The sequence below is a fragment of the Ochotona curzoniae genome, unplaced genomic scaffold (assembly GCF_017591425.1).
Source record: "Ochotona curzoniae isolate NIBS_2020 unplaced genomic scaffold, NIBS_Ocur_1.0 contig_4516, whole genome shotgun sequence".
Taxonomy (NCBI): Eukaryota; Metazoa; Chordata; class Mammalia; order Lagomorpha; family Ochotonidae; genus Ochotona; species Ochotona curzoniae.
Window position 1 is genome coordinate 1,197,628 of NW_024466313.1, and position 22,942 is coordinate 1,220,569.

The window sequence follows — 22,942 nt, forward strand, 5'->3', positions numbered from 1 at the left end:
TTGTGGGTTCAGTGGTCTCCTGTGCTTTGCATGTGTTGGGGGTCACAGGCTGGGCTAACTGCAGTTGGTTCTAGAAGGTTCCATGCATGTACCCTTTTGAAGTGTGTGCGTCCCTATGAGAGCATCTGGGATTTACACTTTTCCTCTTTTTACTGGATGATGTCCAAGCCAAGGTTAGAGCACCACATAAAATCAGTGAGGTAGCACTAGGGAGCTTGTGATGGGGTGCAGGGACTCAGGGAGGAATATGAAGAGGATTGCACTTGGGGGGCGTCTGCCATAGTCACTGTGAGGCTCCAGGTGTGCCAGGAACCCATCCTCTACAGTGACTCTGCTGTTCATCTTGACCCATGCCCAGCCGTTGTTCCGGCAGGACACAGTGGGGAGCAGTGCCCCATGACAAGCTCCTGTTTATTTCCTAGAAGGTCAAGATTTGTCCTTTGCGGGAGGGCTTTTCACATTGGAGAGGAAATGTGGCTGGAGCAAGACGGGACCCCCAGGGTGGCCTTGGCGGGACTCCAGCGTGGCCTTGGCGGGACCCCGGGGGTGGCCTTGGCAGGACCCCGGGGATGGCCTTGGCGGGACCCCGGGGATGGCCTTGGCGGGACCCCGGGGTGGCCTTGGCGGGACCCCAGTGTGGCCTTGGCGGGATCCCTGGGATGGCCTTGGCGGGACCCCGGGGTGGCCTTGGCGGGACCCCAGTGTGGCCTTGGCGGGACCCCAGGGATGGCCTTGGCGGGACCCCAGGGTGGCCTTGGCGGGACCTCAGTGTGGCCTTGGCGGGACCCCGGGGATGGCCTTAGCTTTGGGCAGTGTCCTTTTCTCCCACGGTGTCTTTGCCATCGTGGTTTTCTGTTCACCATCACTGGTTTTGATTTCCATATATGATTATTTTTGGTCTACATAAAGACGCTCATTAAAAACAAATATGTGTCATACTAAAAAAAAATCCATGTTCGGATACTTGCATTCAAGCAGATAATGAATTTAAACATCATGATTAATATAAGAAATGCTCAGCTTCTTGACTCCCACGGCCAGGTGGAGGATCTGACCCCTGCCGGGCTGTGATTGTTGTGGAGAGAGAGCAGATGCCTGTGACAGCACTTGCCGTTGTGGGAGGAGTCTGGACAGTTCTTGCTGGACTTGGAGACAGTGAGTGGGTGGTACCACACTATCAACTGCTCTGGCCCTTGACTCTGTCGCCAGCCTCAGCGAGGTGGCGTGCCCCTTCCTGTCAACAGACACTCCCAGAGGACAAAGTCAGCTTGCTCACTCACTGTGTGCTAGATCGCAGAAAAGGTTGTTAAGTCAGGCCTGTTGACTGAAGGCGGGCAGGGGCATTTGAACACCCTGCCTCCCTCTTCAGGAGTGGGGGAGAATCGGCCACTAGTAGGGAATGTATGAGTGAATTAACAAGCATCTTACCATCTGCCAGTGAGAATTCCAGGCCAGAATTCTCAGGCCAGGTCTTTAAATATTTAACCCCCATGACTTCCTTACCAGGAAACCATGTCATGTTTGTAAACATCTATTGAACTGGAGGGGGCTGACAATGGCAATTCAGGGTGCATGCCTTGTACCTTCCAGACCTCTCAGAACACTTACACATGTCCCTTACATATCTCTGCAGTGTGGGGTGGCCCGCGTTGTGATCAGTGAGCAAGCCACAGGCCAAAGGCATGGTAGCGTGTCAACAGTGGCTGTGACATTTAACTGATTCCAGTGACAGGAAGTCCAAAGTTCTTGTCAGTCACAGACCTTCCAGACAGATCAGAGGAATCATTCATTCAGCTCTGGACTTAATCATTATACTGTTGTATCTGTGGGAGCATCCTGTAGCATGCAGGTTTCTCTGACTGGATACCAAGGATTCTTGAAATGTGGGCCACTCATCACCTGCTCTCTCACCTCTGGGGGAGCTGTAATAGAAACCCCGGATTTTGGTCATTGGAGCTGGGCTTTGAATCTGCAGGTGCAGCATGCATTCCTACGACGCTTGGTGTTCTGCTGTCGGGGGTACCAGGGATGAAGCTTGCAGTCTGGATGTGAAGGGACTGGCTTGCATTAGTGACCTACTTGGCTGGTGAGCTGTGGCATGGGAAGTGTACATATTATCCTGGATTGTTCCCTCTTCGCCTTTTTATAAGGAAATGTCTTCCCGTTCTGTATCTGTCCCAACTCTTCTCAGCAAGCTGAAGGTAGATGGCACGAGCAAAGTGGTCTGGTTTCCTGGAGTCCTGTGTGTCTGTCCTGGGTATCTTCATGGGGAGAAAGGTGAGGTCTGTGTCTGGTTCAGCATGGACTTCTCTTATCCAGGTGGAGTCTGAAGGCAGTCCAGCCGCATTCTTTCTGTCCGCCCATCCACGTGTCCGTCTGTCTGTCTGCCTGTTCATCTGCCCGCCCATCTGTCCATTTGTCTGCCCATCCCTCCAATCTTTCATTCATCCATCTGATGTTCAGAGTAGAGATCCCTGAATTTCCAGTGCTTATTTTCTGATGCCCCTGTGGCAAATCCTGCAGGGGGTCCTCACCTTCCTGGAGCCAGCAACCAGGTGACTGCACACATTTCCACTGACTCTGGCATGTGTATTTGAAGCTACAGCTGGCAGGTCACTTCGCTAAAAAAAAAAATCAACTAAAGAACCTCCAGGAGTTGTTTTTCCACTCTGACCTCAGTTCCAAACTGCCCAGAAGCCACTGGTTTCCATGCTCATCCTGTGTTCCTTCAGAGGCAGTCCACTGTTTTCATCTTTTCTTTTTTAAGTGATTTGTTTATTTAATTGAAAGGCAGAGTTACAGAGATAGGGAGAGACCGACAGATCTCTCTCCCTCTCCCTCTTTCTCCCTCTCTCATACACACACACACACACACACACACACACACACACACACACACACACACACACAGTGTCTCATCTGCTGGTTTACTCCCTAGATGGCCACAATAGCCTCGGCTGGACAGACAGAAGCCAGGATCCAGGAACATCATCTGGGTCTCCCACACTGGTGGCAGAGACCCTAGTGCTTGGGTCATCTTCTGCTGCTTTCCCAAGGCCATTAACAGGGAGTTGTACTGGAAGTGGAGCACCAGGAATTTGAATCAGCGCTCATACTGGATGCCAGCATTGCAGGTAGTGGCTTAACTCGCTACACTGCAACACTGGTCCCTGTTTTCATGTTCTCTAGTGACTCGCACCTGATGAAACAGCATGCATTTATGCTGGGATACCACCAAGTGCTCAGTGTTGAGTGACAGGCTTGTTGAATGGCAAACCAGTTGAGCAGATCAGCTTAGCTACAGCTTGGCTTCAGATTAGGGCACTTGAAATGCTTGGTGTGGGCTCTCTTGGGAACCGATGCAGTTATCACATGCTACTGGCTGGGGGCGCTGCCCAGCAGGGCTTTCTGTGAGGATGGAAATGACTCCTATCCTGCCATTTGAGCCCTGGAGATGTGGCTAGTGTAGTTGAGTGCTGGTTGCTTGACTGTGTGAATATAAATTAAACTTGAATTTGGAAATCACATGAAAGCAGCATTGAAGAGGTCTAAGACATGGCAGCAATAACTCAAAACGACTTGTTCCTTTTTCCTCCCCCCACTACCTCTAATTTCCTGCTTGCTCAGCCTCCCCTTATCTTTTATTTCTCTCCTGTCCCCATGATAAAATAGAAGAACAATGACAACGGTGGTCCTGCAGAGAGATGAAAAAGCAATTACAGGGTGGCAGATCCTGTGGTGGAGCAGGGGAGGGGCTTTCTGAAGACCACCCCCTGAGGTCCTTTGAAAGTGACCCTCCCATCAGTGGTCCTTCTTGTCTTCAGGTTCTGGGCTCTCAGTGAAGGCTACCAGGACGTGAGTTCCAAATGCCATTGTCCCAGTCCTTCTCCAATAGATGTCCCTGGGCCTAAGTAAAGGATATCGGAGCAGGACAGGCACTGCTTCAGCCTTGACGTCTTAATGTGTTTTCTGTGGCTGCAGTAAAGTATCCGAGGCAGCCTAATTTATAGGGAAAAGAGGTTCATTCAACTCCCAGCTTTTCAGGTATGAGGGTGTGATACCGGTTTCCCGTCTTCCCCCGGAAGCCACAGGGAGTCTGTGGATAATAGTGCAATGTCCTGGGATACCTTAGAACACATTAACCCTTTTTGAAGATTAATTTTTATTTATTTGAAAGGCAGGGTTATAGAGAGTGGAGGAAGAAGAGGAAGGGGGAGGGAGAGAGAGAGAGAGAGAGGATCTTCCATTTATTCTGTAAATACAAATAGTTGCAACAATCAGGACTGGGCCAAGCTGAAGCCAACAGCCCAGAATTTCTTCTAGGTCTCCCATGTGTTGCAGGGACCCATCTTTTGCTGCTTTCCCAGGTGCATTGGACCATCTTTTGCTGCTTTCCCAGGTGCATTAGCAAGGAGCTGGATCAGAACTGGAGCAGCCAAACCAGTGCCCATATGGGTGGCTGACAATGCAGATGGAAGCTGAGCTTCTATGCCATGCTAGCCCCTATGTTAATCCTTCCCAAGGGTGGTCCCCCAGTGACCTAACTGCCCTGGGAGGCCCGACATCTTAATGTGCTCTCCTGCTCCAGGATTCTGCTACTTGTTAACACTTCTACCTTGGGGACACAGCCTCTTGGGAGACAAGCCACATGCTCCCTAGACCACCAAGGGAGTCACCATCAGGTCAGCATTGGCTGCTTCTCAGGAGTGTCAGAGGTGTCAGGCACTGATTCTTGGTCTGAGTGACCAAGCACTCATTTATTGGTGGCCACAGTATTGCAACGGCTGATACTACAGAGTGCTGAGTAATGGAACATGCTGAAGGGAAGTTGGCCTGTAACGTCTGGTCATAGCAAGCCAAATAGTCAAAATATTATTGGGAAACACCTGCAATGTGTAGTTTAACTACAGACTGTGAAACACTAAAATATTTTCCCCCTTTCAACCTTATAGGCAGTATTGATAAGCCAAATACATCATTGCCTACCTGGGCCATAGTGCTACTTGCTGTGTCACTTTCATTACTTTTGATCCTGATCATTGTTCTGATTGTAATATTCTGCTGCTGTTGTGTCTCCGGAAGAGAAAAAAAAGGTAATTTTAAAAATATGAATTCGTATGTATTTCTGTATTTTTGATGCAAGCAGTTGAAGTAATGGCTCATCAAGTTTTGATGAGGTGAATGTTTGTAGGTGAATGTTGGTGTAGTGGTGGGAAGAGAACTGTGGGTTTGGGTTAGAAAATAGGGCCAGTAATGTGAATGACCACATAGGCCTTCTGAAGGAAAGTCTTGCGTGATATCCCAAGCTGTTGGAGAGCAGTTTAGGGTCAGGGATCAGGAGTGGGATGTGGGTCTTGCATTGGAGAAGGTCGTTTGTGACTTTAGAAGCCAAAGCAACCTTTGCACAGCAATAATCCAGGACATCCTGGCCCCAGATGCGTGCTCCTCTCTGCTTTTTTTTTGTTGTTGTTAAAAACAAACAAACAAACAAACAAAAAGTCTACTCCTATTTGTGTCTTTTCTATGGTTAAATGATTCCTCTTACGAATTTGATGTCAGGCTGCATGTCAGCGGACGTACTGTTTTTATTTTATGAACATTGACTGCTGTGAGCTTGGCTTGTGGGGTATCAGGGATGCACAGGCTGGGTCACACAGAGCAGCTCTCTTCCGGACTCTTGCATGTCAAACAAGTGGTCTAGCCTCAATGAGGCTAGTGGTCTACCCTTAACCAGGCTCACGAGTCACGCTTCAGCTCCTCCTTAGAATCGGTTTGTGATTGTGGGGCTTTTTGATGAAATAGCTCCAGAGAAGCAACATAGGAAAGTCTAAGGGTCCTGTTGACCCGATTCGATAAGGGCTTGCTTCCCCTGCAAATCGTCCCACGTGGTACAGCAGGCCTGCTCAAAAGAAACACACTGGGCTTTTATTAAGAGCTATTGAGGAGCTCCAGCTGTAAGAGAGAACATGGTAGTCTCTTCTCGTTCCTCTGGAGTGGCTGGGGAATTCCGCTTCCCGAGGGATTTTTGCCTGCTCCAGCCTAGTGTTGTCATTCCAAGCGGCAGATTCTCCTAAGTGAGTTCAAATTTACCAGCAGCAGTGCTGCAGTTGAGGTGTGTGTGGCATAGCTGCCACTGCATGGGCTCAGGGAGGTGAGGCAGAGGTCAGGTCAGACATGAGCATGATATGGGCTGTTCCAAAGAGCTATCCTTAGCTACCAGGACCCAGGACAGCGTGATGTTGGTGCTGAAGCCCCTGCTGTGTGAGGTTGGGGTGGCCTCTGTGCCCAGGGGAGCTTCTGGCAGAGTCTGGGTAAGGATCCTTTTGCTCAGGGGCCTGTGGGTGAGGTCCTGCCTTACAACCACTCCTCTTCATTTATTGATTTTTTAAAAAGATTTATTTTATTGTAAAGTCAGATATACAGAGAGGAGGAGAGACAGAGAGGAAGATCTTCTGTCTGATGATTTACTCCCAAGCAGATGTAATGGCTGGAGCTGAGCCAATCCGAAGCCAGGGGCCAGGAGGAAGTTTCTTCTGGGTCTCCCACACAGGTGTAGTGATCCAAAGCTTTGGGCCGTCCTCAACTGCTTTCCCAGGCCACAAGCAGGGAGCTAGATGGGGACAGAGCCGCCAGGATTAGAGCTGGCACCCATATGGGATCTCGGCCTGTGTGAGGCAAGGACTTTAGCCGCTGGACTGTAGTGCTAGGCATCATTTATTGATTTTTAAAGATTTCTTTACTATTCAAAAGGCCAAGTGACACACACACACACACACACACACACACACATCTCCCATGCCCCATTTCACTCCCCAAATGATCACAGCAACTTGGGTTGGGCCAGGTTAAAGCCAGGAGCCAGGGACTCCATCCTGTTCTCCCATCTAGGTGGCAGGAGCCTAAGAACTTGAGCCATCCAGTGCCTTCCCAGGTGCTTCCTCAGCCGGGAGCTGGATTGGGAACTGAATATCTGGGACTTTACATGGCAATGAAATGCCAATTCATGGTGGCCTGGTGAGAAGGCTAAGGGGGGATTGCAGGCCCCACAAGATGGCACAGGGGCATTTTCAGGGTCTTCTTTTACCAAATGGGACTCTGTCATGGCTTTTGGGTGGGCTGTGAGAATTTGAACGATTCGTGTGTTAGACATCTGTATTTTTGCCTTGCTTCCTTGTGGGTGGAAAGTCCACATAGGATGGACTTGTTTTTCAGTTTGTGAGTGATAAGATAAGGACTAAGAACATGGCTTGCCTGGTCCTCCAGGTGTGACCATCATGGAAATTACCCTGCACCTGAGCATAGATGTAGAGGTGCACCAGCTTCTCCAGCAGCAACATTTCAACTCTTAAAAAGTGCTGGGCATCAAAAACTATTTTCTGATGCTCTACTGGTAATGGAGGAGTCTTGGGGCTCAGCCTGCTTAACTGGGGACTCACTGAGGATAGCTGAAGGCCCCATTCAGCTTGGCCTGGGGCTGGAGGGAAGCTGTAGAGAAGCTGACCCTCACAGGCCGGACCCACACCCATTGCTGGAGAGTGTTGATCAGGGGACATCTTGTCGGCAGCCTCTCCTAGAGTTCAGCTAGGATTAGCCTGAGCTTCCAGTTGGGATGTCAAGGAACAGACGTGGCCAGAGCTGAAAGTCAGTGACACAATTAAGGAAATGGGATATATATATTTTTTCAGACATCAGGAAAACGATGTGTTCAGGGCCTGGATAAGAAGCCTAGTTGTAGGTCCTGGGAGGCCCAGCCAGATGCTGCTGTGAGCTGGGCCTGCAGCTTGCTGTTCTCATCTTCAAAGTCTAGCTTCCCTACAGTCCAGGAACACGCTGATGATGGACACTGGCAATTGTGTGTCCGCTGGTTTATGGGGAGGACACAGCTGCATGCATGGATGAGGCTGGTGCCTAGGAGCTGAAAGTGAATTCCAGAACTGCACACCGGCAGCATGCTCACAAAGCAGCATCCAGTCTGTGAAAATGTGCTGCACCAACTGCTGGGGTTATCAAAGCAGTCGGGCCATAGCTGTGTGCCGTGAGTACCGAGTGAACCGCAGTGGTTGCTGGTTCCACGCACTGCTTCATCATCTCACTCTTCAGATTCAGCAATCATAAAGTGCTGGCTGGATACCAAGTGTATCGTGAGGACCACAGACCATCCCAGCAGGGAACTTCATGCCCTTCCTTATACCTGGAAGCTGCTTGATGACTTACTGCAAGGCAATGTAATAATGCCATTGGATCACAAAGACTCCAGGGAGATCTATTAAGATCAGTGATGTTTTATTTTTAGCCCACATGCCTTAGTATCTTTGATTGTTCTAACCCTGAAATTGTCCCCCTGTTTTGTTTCATTGCAGAATCCAGCTATCAAAGTGAAATAAGGTAAGTTTAGAATCACGTTAGTTTTGGACACACATTGCAAAGCAAGCAATGCACTGTGAGTCGCTGGGATTTCCGTTGTCCCCTCTGAGAGGCACACGTGTTGAGCCTAACTTGCAGGACAGCACTGGCTGCAAGGGGAGCCAGATGGGCAGCTGCTGCCTGCATTTTGCTTGCTCCAGTTCACTATGGAGTCTGGTATTTGCCAAGTCATAAGATGGCGCTGTGCACCGAGCCTGTGGTACCTGTTGCTAGGAATAGCAGCAGAGGTCCTGGGAACATGTGGAACTGTGCCTACAGATGCATTAGGCAGTGTTTGGCACTGGCTTGCTCAACCCCACGGGCAGGGGAGAACCCAGTGATCACTCCCTCCCGGGTGGGCATAAATGGGTGCAGGCACTTGTAAGGCAACGGTGTCAAGTACTTGTAATGATGTATAACCAGCAGAGTGTGTGTCTGCGGTACTTACATAGTCACAAGTGCGGGAAGGGCTTTCTAGGCTGCTCTCCCAGACTTTTATTAGGTCTTGTAAACTTTTCATGGACTGAGATTCTTGCGGCTGCACACGCCGCTGTGGTTGGATGATATAACCAACAAGTGACCACCTGCTCTCACCCTGCCCCCTGAGGGCTGTACTTGGCAGTCCCCTCCAAGGGCTGCCTGAGCTCTCATCCCTCTGGGGCCTGAGTTGAACCAAAGACAGAGGTAGAGGAATGGACCATGACTGTGTGGGGCATTGGCTTGACTCAGATTGTCACCAACAATGGACCCGTATTCTGTGGACTGAGTCAGTAACTTTCATTTATGGTCCCTGGGCCAAAATAACCCACAGCTCTTCTGGGTCACAGGTGGATGGCAACCACAGCAGTGGGGTGGTGACCACAATAATGGTGACAATAAAATCTGTCTTGGTATGCTATGGAAACTGGTCTGAGGACTCCATCCACCACAGCTGCCCATGGTTATCTAAATCCTAGGATGCCTAAGGTGTGTACACTGCATGGACTCTACCCACAGCCTTCTGTATACTTCATTCATCTTCACATTTCTAGAGAGCAGAGGGCAGGAACTGCGGCCCAGGCGATCCTGCTGCAGCCCAGCCCTTCTCTCTGCATCTGGGCTGGGCTGCCAGAGACCTCAGGGGAGCAATGAGGGCAGCTTACTGGCTGGTCTTGTCCAGAAGCTGTTTCTTCTACCATGCCCATGTTGCCGATTCTGGTCCTCAGAGGACATCTCCTGCATCTCAATGCACACATATTTAGTGTTAGAAAATCAATGCAAGGTTATAGTGGAAAACAGTTGAACGCAAAGAAAGAGTGCCGGATTCACTCGCAGTTCTATGATCATTACTATGATCTATGATCGTCACAGTCCACACATCATTACTGCTACCTAAATGCATGTGTTCTCACATACACACATGTTCACAAATATTCCTGAAGTCTGGGGTGGGAATAAGTGTAGAAAAGTGTGCAAATTTTTGGTGTGTGGCTTGATGGATGTACATAAAACATGGATGGTCAGTGTGTGGTGCTAGAACATTCTTAGCTCCTCAGAAGTTTCCCTGGGGCTCCTGGCACATTGCTGCTTGCCACTACCCTCCCCTGGGAGCACTCCGGTGACGTCTCCCACAGGCCCAGAGTTCAGGCTCATGCATGCCTTCCTGAGCTGCCCACGTTGAGAGCTTCCTGCGTCCCTGTGGACAGCTTGTTTACATCTGCTCCCAAATGCCATTTATTTTTCCAGGTGCTTCAAAGGGGTCTGCACCTAGGTTCAGGTTGGGACTATTCTGAATACCACCGCTGTGCATGTTCACATGTGTGTCTTGTTCCCCAGCCAAATCCTGCCTCCCTTCTGTGCTCTGTTAGGCCGAGCAGTGACTATGTATGGTCAGCTCCAGACGAGACTGCCTCAGTTTCCCAAAGCAGGGGTGTTACTTCCTTAGTAGGGAGCCAGAGTTCCCAGTTTGTATTTTTAAAAAAATATTTTATTTACTTTTTACTGAAAGAGAGAGAATGAGATGTTCCATGTGCAACTTAAGTCCCCAAACAGCTGAATGGCCAGAGCTGGGCTAGTCTAAAGTTTGGAGCCAGCAGCCTCTTCAGGGTCTCCCATGTAGATGCAGGGTCCCAATGCCTAGGACTATCTTCTGTTGCTTTCCCAGCCCTTTAGCAAGGAGCTGGATTAGAAATGGAGTGGCTGGGACTCGAACCAGCACCCATGTGTGATGCCAGCACCTGTGCCGCTACACCCGTCCCCATTGGTGCTTTTATAAATACCTTATGAGTGAATGTCATTCTAACCTACTTTTGGCACAGAGCCTTGCTTATTTCCCAAGAATGAATTCTTAGAAATTGTGTGTGTATTTTTAATCCCTTGTCTATCCATATCCCCTGGAAACTTGCACCAGTTCTTGCTTTATTTCAGGGCTTAGCTTGACTTGGCTTGAAGGGTATTTTCAGTTTTGCCAGCCGTATGGTCTTGGTCGCCATGTCTCAACTCTGCTGTTACAGCATGGAAACACTCAAAGGGAATCTGTGAGCATACAGGTGTGGCTGTGGGTCAATAAAAGTTTATTTAATAAAAACAGGTGCTGGGCATGATCGGGTCTGGGGGACATAGTTGGACCCCTTCTTTATGGGGTCAGTGTTTTCTGAGTCAATGGTTTCTGAGAGGCCAGTGCTCTTGGGATGGTTTGAGTTTCCTTTCTCCCTGTATTGGGACTATTGGCCACCACACCTGTTCCTCAGAAGCCGCTGACTGAGATGTGGCCTTCCTGTAGGAAGTTTAGCCTGTACAAACATGAATGGGGTACTGGTTGCCAATTAACATTTGGCTTTCTGAAACTGTCCACTTCTAGGAAATCTGCACAGGTCAAGACAACAAACCAAGAAACTTTTGAGACAAAATTAAAAAGTGGGAATGAAAACCGTGGATACAGTTCTGACGAACCAAGGGCTGCTGGTGAGTGGACTGGCGGGGTGGCGGAGAGGCCTGGCGAGACAGGTTGGGGGAAAGGCTAGCTGGGCAGGTATGGGTCAGTTCACAAGGTGGAGTGAGCCCCTGCGGTCCCTGCTTCTTCGAACACTTAAAACAAGAGAATCAAGAACTAGGAGTATTGTGATAAAAAAGGAAAAGGTCTATCTATCTAAAGTGTAAGGTAAAATGCAGTGGAAACCTCATAGTTATGCAAACATAGTTCTCTGTGTTTCTTTCCCCGTGTTCTTTACTTTCTTTGAAGACTTTCGAACCCCCTGGAGAGAGCTTCCTTCCAGTTTCAGCCAGAGGCCAGTGAATCTGCAGTTCAGTGGGAGGCCTCGTGATACTGGGACCTCTTTTGAAAGTCTCCCTGTAGACTCATCTTCCTTCAGAGTTGGATGGAGTAGGGGGAATCTGAAGCTATCCCAGCAGTCTAGGTTGTGAGGTTGCTGAGAGGGGAAAGGCTGAATCCGTTAGTCTTGGGGCAACGTGAACAGCTTGAACAGGGTGGCTGGCAGCACACATGGCCCGATGGTGGGTAGCCGGTGATCCCGGCCTGGAGAGCCTGCTGCCCGTTGTTCCTCTCTGAGATGGGGAATCTGTCCTCAATGGTCCCAGTCTTTTGATGCGATCACAGGGACCTCCCACGTGTGTTTTAAATCATGTGCTTCAGGTTGTAGAGGATCCCACAAAGCCTGTCTGCTTCCCCGTGGCAAGGCGCAGAGTCCGGGAGTGAGTGTTCGCTGTTAGTGTCTTGACCAACATGATGGCTTGGAGCTTGAGCTCTGCTTTGTGTGTGGGGGCTGCCTGTGGATTCATCTCGTCCCTGTGAGACTGGGGTGTGCAGAGAGAGACTGACATTAAGTCAGTCTTTCATACTTTAATATCACTAAAAAAATTTCCAAATTATATAATGTTAAGGAAACAACAAAAGAGAAAAGAAAGAAAGAAAAGAGAAAGCAAGGAAGAAAGAAAGAAAGAAAGAAAGAAAAAATCCTCCCATCTATGATTCAGGTTTATTTGGAACCAGGAGTAAGCCCAGAAGCCAGGGATCTTGTGCTGTTTCTGTTTCTTCTCACTCTGTGTTCGTTCTTCTGTTGCAGAAGCTGCCTCAGTCCCTCCCAGATCCAGAGAACTCGGGGTACTGGAGCAGCAGAATCGTGCCCATGCTTATCAGGTGATGTAGGATTCTTCCCCACTCCCTCCTCTTCTCTCCCGCCCCTTGATCCTACTTGGAGGGAGGTGATAGCATGACGGTACGCATTGCACGTTAGTGGGCATATCACTAACTCTCTCAATCTCCATATCCATTGGTCAGCCTGGAGACCAAGGGCTGAGGCCCGCTCTGTTGCTCTTTGTGAACCACTCCAGGTGCTGTCTGGGGAGAATGGGCTTCATCTGGGATGTATCTCTGCTGGAAGTATGAGCCAGCCCGATGATGGGCAATGTGGAAACTTCACCTTCTGTGCTCGTGGAGCCAAGTTCTCCCAGGACCGGGGTCTGCTTTGCTCTCTTGGATGGCTAGACCCTCATGCTACCTGTCCACACTGGGACCCACGGGGACTCTGGCCTCTGACATATTTGCAAATACAACTTCAAATGAGAAGCGCTGTGTGTTTTCTGTGTCCCCAGGGAGCAAAGAAGCTCTCCCCTGGTGGTTTTTGGAGAAGCCACCCTGGGCCAGATGCTATGTGCAGGAGTGGCTGTTCCTCTGAGGCCATGGAGCCATGTGCACCTCTCTTGGTCTGAGTGTTTGCTGGAGTTTCCAGGAAGTCTCAGGCTGTCTTATTCCCCTTGAGGCTGGGCTCCACCGAATGCAGCCATCTTGCCAGTGATGCCTTTGGGGCATTCAGGGAGGTAGTGAGCCCTGGATGATTCCCAGCTGTGCACTGGGAGAACACCAGTGATATTGTTAGTGGCAGCACAGGTTGCCAGGCAGGAAGCCACATATGGGCACATGGCACAAGGGAAGATGGGCTGATGACAAGTTGACAGCTCCCAGGTGAGCTCTAGCTCCTTCCTGAGCAGCAGGGAAAGGGGGCGAGAAATTTCCTGCTAGTAAGGTTGCTTTCTCGGGCCCATGTATTTCCAGTGCATTTAATCTGGAGCCGGGAGTGTTGACTTGAAAAAACTCAAAAAGCTGGACAGGTATTCATTAGAAGAGGACCAGATTCCACACCAACAGGTGATGGGTGAAAGGAGCAGCTGTCAGGCTTCAAAAGGTGAAGCCTGCATGTCTGGGCCAGGGTGGAGATTTCAGGTGACGAAGGGGTGCAGCCAGCCAAGCACGGGCAATCCCATGTCACGCTGAAGGTATCCAGGACTTCTGCAGGCCTGCTGTGGTCTTTCTTTGCAACTCTGTTTTCAAGGGTTTGGGTCTGAGGTGATGGGGAGGAGACTCCATAGCGTCCTGTTGGAGAGTTCCCTTGGAAAGTTACTCAGTGTAACCAAAGGACGAGGGGCACGCTGGGTACGTCTGGAGACAGGAGTGAGAACAATGCTTTGGGGTTCTGGGCGATGCTTCTTGAAGCTTAAAGTGCTGTTTTGAAAATACACAAAGAGAGACCTGTAAGAGGCTTCTGCCGCTGAAACAATCTCTCCATGGAGGAAGCACGATGACCATGCAGGTAACGACCCCCAGACATTGGTACTTCCCAAAGGTTTTTGAGGCTCCAGGTGGAGCTGTGCATTTCAACAGAGAGCAGCAAGCTCTGTAATAAGGGTTTTTGCTTGGGCTAGGAACTGGCCAGCAATTATTAATGTGCCAGCTTGCTAGCTATAGTGGTGAGCTTCTGAATGAGCATGCTTCTGCAGAGGTCAGCGTATGATCATGAACAAAGCATGTCTTTGTAGTTCTAGGCCCAGTCTTTAGTTCCATCTGGGTTGACCAGTTGGACCACTTGGCTGCAAGGTCTCACCCATTGACTGTGTTCCCAGGAAATGGTGAGAGAAGGGAGTGAGCAGGATGGAACATGAGCACCCTCTTGTGTGTTTTATGATTCAAAATGTATATGGTCAGCTGGCCATTTGTGAGCTGCCAGTGTGACCAAGTCTCAGTTTGCAGAAGGAGGTCAAGCTAACCCATGCATACTGGTACCATCTAAGAGCTCCTGGAACCCAGACTTTGCAACCCCACCTGGTACATTATTGTGAGTTCTTGCTGTGCTACCCAACAAGGCCCATCCTTAGGCCTCATTGGGCCAGTGGGAGGACTATGTCACCTACAACCTCATTTCAAACCCTCCATCCTGCCCTGAGCCCACTCCGTAACAGCCCCGGGGAGAGGCAGTGGAGGAGAGCTGCCTCTGACCTGTTCTGAGCTTGCTCTCATCTGTCCTGTCATCCTCCCTCTGCCCATTTTAGTGTGATTCTAATTTGCCACAGGGCCCCATTCTTGGGCTGGGAGCTGGCATTGCATGCCTACCTCTCAGGCCCAGAGCTGGCGTCTGGTAGGACTCCTGACCCAGCAACCAGCTTGCTGGAGTTCAGGGCTGTTGACCACAGACTGCACTGTTCTTGCTATGCTCAGGCCATAAAGCCTGTGGATTAAACCAGGAGATTCCCCAGCTGCAAGTTGGCCTGCAGCAAATGCTCTTCCCGTTTTGCTTGCTGTGGGGCTGGTTGAGTCAGATGGATGGCCTCTCCACAGAGACACAGCGGGGCACAGCAATTAACACCCAGACCGTGTGCTAATTCATCTTGGAGCAGGCTTTGTGCTAATGTGTCTTGGATTGCAGGATGATTCTGGTTTTGTAGAAAGCGCAGTATCCGTTGTCCCCATCTGCTTGCTCTGAGCTCCTGCCTGCTGCCTGTGTGCCCGAGGCATTCCTGAAGGTCACGTTTACTGCAAGACTGTAGCGGGCTAGCCCAGCATTCCCAGGAGCTCAGAAAGCAGTGATTCCTGCAAGTGGAGAATGGCAGCAGTGCCTCGTGTCATTACACTGCCCGGCAGAGTGTGATGACAAGTGTGTACTCACGTCTAGATACAATGCCTTTGTTGCGAGCTGAATTCACGTCAAGCAGGACAGGCGTGGATACGTATCATAACCTAGACATGATCTTGACTCTCAGGTCACTGGCAGAAGTGAAATAATTCCATGTCAAGTTGCCATTTCCCTCCTTTATGATCTGGGGGCTTTGGTTTCCTTCAAGAACATTCTACTTTCTAATTTGTTTGAAATGTGGAGTTACAGAGAGAGGAAGAGAGACACAAGGAGAGACGTAGCCATCTTCTTGTTCATTCTCCAAATGGTAACAATGGGCAGGGCTGGGCCAAGCAGAAGCCGGAAGCTGAGCACTTCTGAGTCTCCTATATGGATGCAGGAGCTTGGGGTATCTTCTGTGGCTTTCCCAGGTGCACCAATAAGGAGCTGGATTGGAAGTGGAGCAGTCGGGATTTGAACTGATGCCCACGTGGGATGTTGCTGTCACAGGCAGAGGCTTAACGTGCTATGCCACAATGCCAGCCCTGGGTGGCCCCCATTTTAATATGGTCCAGGTTTGCAGAAATAACCCTGAGGCCTTTGTCCCCATCTCTGGATCTCCAGGATTAGGACTGGGGCAGAATCTGAGCATTTCAGCACTTTGAAATGAACATGTGCAGTTCTGATGTGTCTTTAGTTGTGACAATTATTGGATGCCCTTAGCAAGATTATAGCAAGATGGAAATGGGGGGTTGCAGCAGTGAAAACAAGCAACTCACCAAACACTGAGCCACCTCCTGCATCATTTCACTGTGCCCTACACATGTGTAACATCTATGATTTGCTCCATGTGCCCAGGCATTCATGGTGAGCTGTGCTTCACTGCTCTGGGAACGGGTGTGCTGGGCCCTTCAGTAGCATTGCTGGTGTTTGCTCTCTTGACACACCTGCCTACAACTCGGTGGGCTCCCTGCGAGGAAAGCAGGATCCAGGCTTGGAGGGCCAGAGGGCCGCAAAAGTCCACCTGACATGGCCAGAAGCCTCAAGGCTGCTGGCTGGGGTGTGTCATGTCAGTACCTGACACTGGGTTGTATGCAGTCCCTTCCCTTGCTCACTGCAGCTTCAGTGCCCCCACCCCCAACGTTATCCCGAACCCACAAAGATCGGAGCAGTCCTTACCCCTACAAGTACCTGGTGGAATTAGGGGTGGGCAGGTGTGTTTCTGAACCCCAGGTCGTGGTCCCCCTGAAGAATGTGAGCTTCCTGTGTGGCTGTGCCAAGCATGCACACCTAGCTATTTCTGCAACTCTTTTGGCTGGGCAGTGGTTGCGCTACCAGGGGTGCACTGGAAACCTATTCAACCCGGCCGGGCTGCTTCCATTTTCTGATTCAGAATTTCTGAGAGATAGGACCAAAGGGCTGCTGATTTTCAGCCCTGTTCCCCAGGTGATCTGCTTTGTATCTGTGTGGCTCAGTATGAAAGCCCAACAGATGGGACAGGGCTCTCTGAGTTGCCAGCAGTGCCTTACAGGTGCACCTCACATGCCTGTAGCTCTGAGCTTGCCACAAAGCAGATCTGAGATGCTTATGGTGATGCTGGATGTCAAATGCAAGTTCTTATCACCTAAGGTTCCCCTGTGCTTGGAACAGCACAATGGAGCTGCATCCCATATGGTTTAAATGTGTTCTAAGCTACATTGCATTCAGTAGCAATGAAAGCAATAGGATTTCAAGCGACAAGAGACACAAGACCAGGCATGATGTTACAGGAAGAACCAGCAGGAAAGAAATAGACATTGATGCTCAAAACTGACACTTGAGGATACTTCAAACTATTTGTAGAAAAATGGATTTAAGTGATTCTATTTTTGTGCGTTTTTGAAATCCATGGATAGTTGTTCTATTTATGTATTTCTGTGAATTTTGGAAGAACCCTTGTTTGCTCACATTTAAAACTGTTTCAGCAAAGTAAACTTATTTTTTTAAGAAGATTGATTTTTATTTCTACTCAAAACAGTTACAGAGAGAAGGAAAGACAGAGAGAGGAGAGATCTTCCATCTGCTGGTTCACTCCCCAAATGGCTACAATGGCTGGAGCTGGGCCAGTGTGAAGCCAGGAGCCAGGAACTTTTTTGGTCTCTCACATGGATGCAGAGTCCCAAGGACTTGGGCCATCCTCTGTTGCTTTTCCAGCCCACAAGCAGGGATCTGGATGCGAAGTGCAGCTCTGGCACTTGAGTCAGTGCCCTTAGCGTATGCCAGTGACACAGGCGGAAGTCTGGTCTACTCCAGCTTAAGGTTTTGTTTGCTTTGTTTGCTTTGAGAGGCAAGGACACAGAGAAGCGAAGGGAGACAGACAGATCTTTGTGGTGATTTATTCCCCAAACGTCTGCAATTGCCAAGGCTGGACCATGCCGCAGCTGGTAGCTAAGAACTCAATCCAGGGGCCTAACCACTTGTGCCATCATCTATGCTTCCCAAGGTCTGCATGCATAGGAAGCTGCAATTAGGAGCCGGAGCTAGAGCCAAGGCCAGAGGGTGAACTCAGTACTCCAACATGGTCTGCCAGTATCTACATCACAATATCATGGACTTATCATCAATCTCGTTTTAAAAAGTTACTTTATTTATTGTTATTGCAAAGTAGATTTACAGAGAGATGGAGAGACAGAGAGAAAGATCTTCCCTCTGCTGTTTCTCTCCACAACAATCTGAGCTGAGCTGACCCAAAGCCAGGAGCCAAAAGTTTCCTCCTGGTTTCCCAAACAGCTGCAGCCTCCCACGGCCTTTGGCCTTCCTCCAATGCTACCACAATCAGGGAGCTGGATGGGAAGTGAAGCAGCCAGGACATGAACTGGTGCTCATATGGGATGCCAATGCAGGAGTACCAGCTAGCTGAGCCTTTGCACTGTCTCCTAATCCCATTTTTTCTAAAGTAACCTCCTATATATCAACCACAGCAGTTCTTTTTCTTTTGATCAATCACTGTATTATTGCTATCATTACTAACTTTACAGTTGGGGAGTGTTAATTCAGGTGTAACTACTGCTGAAACATATTAAGACCCAAAAACTAAATAAAATTAGAAACTTATATTAAAATTATAATTAATGGAAAAGGCAAGTTCCTTTCATTTGTCTATGTAACCTTAGACTTTGCAAGCATGTTACATCTTGGATATTTAAAATAAATAGCCCGCTTTCCTTTCTCGCCGTGTCGCAACCCAATGCCAGGCGTTCATTCTCGTTGTTATAGGAATTCAGTCCCTTTTCTGTTTGTTTAGACGGGTGAGTAAAAGAATAATCCGAGAATTGGGTAGAGCTTTGCTTCAACTGTCATCACTCCTGTGTGGAGAACCAGAAAGAAACTCTTGATCAGTTTAGAAAACAGCAATATGTTTATGAACTGCGAGGCACCATGCAGCCCAGCAGCGAGAACAAAAGGAGGCAATGCCCTCAATCTCACACATATTCACAGCAAAAGGCACCTGTTCCTGTGAAGCTTTGTTGGAACAGGAGCATGGGTGACCTGGCTTACCTTGTGCTGCTGGCAGTCAATATGTAGAAACCACACCAAGAGTACCTCCAGCCTCAAGACGCACCAACGTTCCATAGCAATGCAAATAAGTTACTGTGCTCAGTTACACGATTCAATATGCTAAATGCAGGTTCTCTACCCTGAAATTGGAGCTGGCATTCTTGGACCAACGGTGAGAACTGGCAACGTGCGTTTCAGTAGGCTATTCATCAGACAGATGTTGGCTGTGCTAGGAGGCTCAATGGTTGTGTTGGCAATCCTTGTTCTCAATGGTCATGTCAGAACCGTGCTCTCCCTTGGAGGCAGCCAGCTCATGTACCGCCAAGGCAGACAGATGGATGGCCTATTTCAAGTCAGCTCTTTAATTTTACCCCTTTCCTTTAAAAGGAGTGTGTGTTGTTTAAAGGATAGCAGCTTTCAAAAAAATCTGTATATAACAGCTAGAACTTCCATAAGAAAAAATGCGAAGTGAAACAGTGAAGCTGTGTAGCAACTGTCATTCATAAAAACAAGGCACAAATTCTTCAGATCGTATTTACTCGTTGGCTCCTGGACTTGGGAGAGCATCTGGGGAGGGAGGAGGTGACTGAACGCAAGTAAAAGAAAGCCAAAGTTTAACCTGTCTGCTCCTGTCTGCACTCGAATTTTGTTGTATCTGGTAATGGCATTCCCTTTCAGCTGCATGCTTTATAGCAATCATCTCTGACCCACCCATCCTTTCCCCTTTGTTACCTAGGACCAGGACCTGCACTGGCCCAGCCACTCCGCAAGTGGGCCCCGGGTTTCCGTCAACGTTGCCAGTCCCCGGAAAGTCAGAAACGTGACCATGGTGTAGGGAAGCCTTCCTTTGGACCTCACTTTGCCCTTGGCCGACGGCTGCAGAGCCATGTCCTGCTTCATATTCATCCCAAGCCTATCTGCACTGGGTCAGGGTGGCCTGGAAGTGGGACCCTGGAGCCACTGGACCGGACCCTGTGCCCTGAGAGGAAGAAATGACTTTCCCAGCTTCTGAAGCAGAATTTGACTTTTCACTGTTGAACTCTCAGTGAATTCCATGAGATTACCAAGAAAAAAAACCTGCCGATTCATCCCATGCTGCTTCTAACACTCCGGCCTGCAAATCCAGTGAACGGTGAACTCTACTTTACCACATCATTTACAATGCTTTTGTAATCCTCAATCCATATCATCTTTAGCCCATATTCAGATTTATTTATATGTGTATCACATGTTATCAGTGAATTAAGAGGACAGCAATTAGTATCAATTAGAAATCTAACATTGGTAGGTCGCAGTGAGTTAAAATTAAGAACAAATTCCTATGCTCATGAATAACCCACAATTGTATTTTTATTGATTTTTCAGCCAATTCCTTATAGGGCTGTTCTCATCTCGTCATCTGAATTAAATGCAGAGGGTGCTTGTGAGGGATGGATCTTATTCCATAGACAAGAAAAGAACTGGAAGTGGACCCCTTGGTCTTTAATAAACAAAACAGAAACACCAAATGCTTGCAGTGCCTTTCTTAACCATGTGCCATGTAGGTGGTGGTCTAAAGAATTCCACGCGTCGGGATCATGTGTTCTCCAGAAAGGGAAACATGGAAACTTCCACAATGCGCAATCCCTCTCCTTCCCTTCTTTCCCGTGACTCTTGTCCATTTGCCTCATTTAAAATCAACATCAGAATATTTTCTTGGAACACAATTGCTGCCTTTTCCAGACATTTCTCTCTTGGCATGAAGATATAGCCTGTGTTTCCAGCCCCACGCACCCTGCCCCTTCCGAAGAGACTTACAGACTCGTGACTGACTCTGAACTTGTTAGCATAGATTTCTAGCTGGTTTGTACGTAGTGCCTGCTCTGAGCATCCCATACTAAATCATGCTGTCACCAAAGCAGAATTTGGCCTTTTACAGTATGTCAAGATTTCAGCGACTTTCTTACAAAGGAACAGATGTAACTCTGTCATGATGATCTTTCTCTTTACCCAGCATTCTTGCCTATTAATCTGGTGAATAGTGGACTGTCCTTTGACACCATGAAGAATAAAATACTTTCACGATCTTAAATCAGCCCCAGCTTGGCCCTCTTCCTACAAACCAACAGACAAGGCAGAAGTTACTTTACGGCACAATGTGAGCTGCGATGGCTATCTGTTCTCAGTGACCAGAACCCATGTGATAGCCATTCTGATTGCTTGGTGCCCACACAGTAAAAGTTCAGATTGGATGGGGTTCATATATTACTGATTGCCAAGTATTTTGAATATCACAATTGTGATAAAAATAAAACCCACTGTGGATTAAAAAATGCCTTCTCCCCTAGGGCTTCTCTTCTAGGGCTTCTCATGTCCCTAACAGGATAAATTTGCTTACTCTTTTCTTGAAAATAGAAATGAAATGCAAAAAATCCAGAAACACCTTGAATACTGCTGTAGCACTTTGCTGAGAGTCTTTTCTGTAGGAAAATTGCCAATTCAACTGCTCAAGCAGATTCTTGCTTATCCTGTTCGTTTCTGTTACCCTCCCGGCCAGTGGGACTCTCTCCACCACAACCGTGCTTAAGTCAATGCAAAGATGAGAATGCTTGGGGTGAACATCCTGTTCTTCTCCTTAAGCCACTACAGAATCCAGATCTCAAGACAAGGAAAATGACATGTGGCTTATGTCTTTCCTTCTAGGAACCCGTGTGTTACAAGGATCCCATCAATACTGACACCAAGCAGGTCAAGATTGAGGAAGGCAGTGTGTGGACCACAGTGGGATGTGGCTATCCGCCTGCTCTGAGAATCGTTTATCACAATTTTAGCAGTCGAGGGGGTTGCACAGGGACCATAATTGAATTTGAAGTTTTAAACTCTGGGGACCAATGCTAAAGGATTTTTCACAGAAATTTCTGCAGCTTAATATAAGCTTATTGAATAACTCTCCAAGTATTTTTATTTTTCATTTATCAGATGGTGGAAACTTTTTCCATATCACTAACACACAACTTCTTATTGTGTCTCGCTCCAGGGAGGAAAGATTTTTCAAAGAAAATCCATGGCCAGTTTCATTTCATGAGCGATGATTTGTTATCTGAACAGAACTCTCTGGAACTGCACCATAGAAACACAGGACTGTTTAAGCTGTTGAAGCTAAATTCGTTTTTCTTCATTGCACAGCTACATCTCCAGTGCACAGTCTCCGGGTGTGACCAGCGGCTGCTGCGCTGGACATTGTGCATTTCCATTGTTGCAGCAGGTCCCATTGGAAACAGCTGTTCAGAAATGACCTTGATGTGTCTGGAATGGGCTTGTTCACACAAACTCCATTTTCTTCAGTGTTATCTCTATGCATTCAGCCACTTTCTATTTAGGAATCCTGCAAACCCCAGGGCAGCTCTGAAGTGAAAATGGTGTTTTGCTGAGGTGGCGAAGCCTACTCTCACTTCTGCAATGTGGAAGCCTTGCTGAGATGGGTTGTGGGGGAGGCGCCAGAGGAGTCCATCGCAACAAAAGGCCTCAGTCTCAAGGTTTTTCAAGGTGACTGCTGCTCCCTGCACATGAGTGTCCAGCAAGGTTGCACATTTACGAAAACAAGTAATTCTCAAAATCATGTATCGTAAAATCTCAGGAAAATTACACTTGCCTGTTCCTCCCAGGGGTCTTTGATGATGCTCAAATTTCCAGCTAGCCCCACAGAGCCAGAAATCTTCCGTGGATTTCTCAGGCCTAAGACTCAACAGTAACATGGGAACCTGGAGAATTCTCGGGGAGTGCAGGCTCAAGGTGGAAGGTGGACGTCGGTGACCTCATCTTGGAAAATGGCTAGGGTGTCGCTATTGGGCTCAGGTGGGGAAATGAGAAAGATTTGTACCTGCTACCCAATCCGTTCCCTCTCCAGCTCCAGTATGCACTTGACCACAACCAGGCAGAAGGCGAAAGTGCCCTGGGGAGGCTGAGCTGGGTGGAGAATGGATGTGAAGAGGCAATTAGAGCATTCAGGAAGCTGAGCTCAAGGATTGGGAATGTGTGTATGTGAAATGAGATGGAAAGATCCTCTGCCTGCTGGGATCGCATTGCTCTTTCTGAAAGCCAGGGGCCACTTGCTCAATGAAGGCATCCCTGGCAGAGAATCC

The 22,942-nt window shown here is 48.6% G+C and overlaps 1 protein-coding gene across 2 annotated transcripts in view; it reads left to right on the forward strand.

The window, feature by feature from the left end:
* IGSF5 (immunoglobulin superfamily member 5) overlaps positions 1 to 20,150 on the forward strand; it is a 37,420-nt gene extending 17,270 nt beyond the window's left edge. For both annotated transcript variants that reach the window (XM_040986580.1, XM_040986581.1), the window contains 5 exons: positions 4,953 to 5,093; positions 8,361 to 8,385; positions 11,243 to 11,346; positions 12,465 to 12,538; positions 19,558 to 20,150. In XM_040986580.1, coding sequence (XP_040842514.1) covers positions 4,953 to 5,093; positions 8,361 to 8,385; positions 11,243 to 11,346; positions 12,465 to 12,538; positions 19,558 to 19,656 — 443 coding nt within the window. In that variant the 3' untranslated portion in view covers positions 19,657 to 20,150. The remainder of the gene's footprint in view (positions 1 to 4,952; positions 5,094 to 8,360; positions 8,386 to 11,242; positions 11,347 to 12,464; positions 12,539 to 19,557) is intronic.
* The last annotated feature ends 2,792 nt before the right edge of the window (positions 20,151 to 22,942 follow it).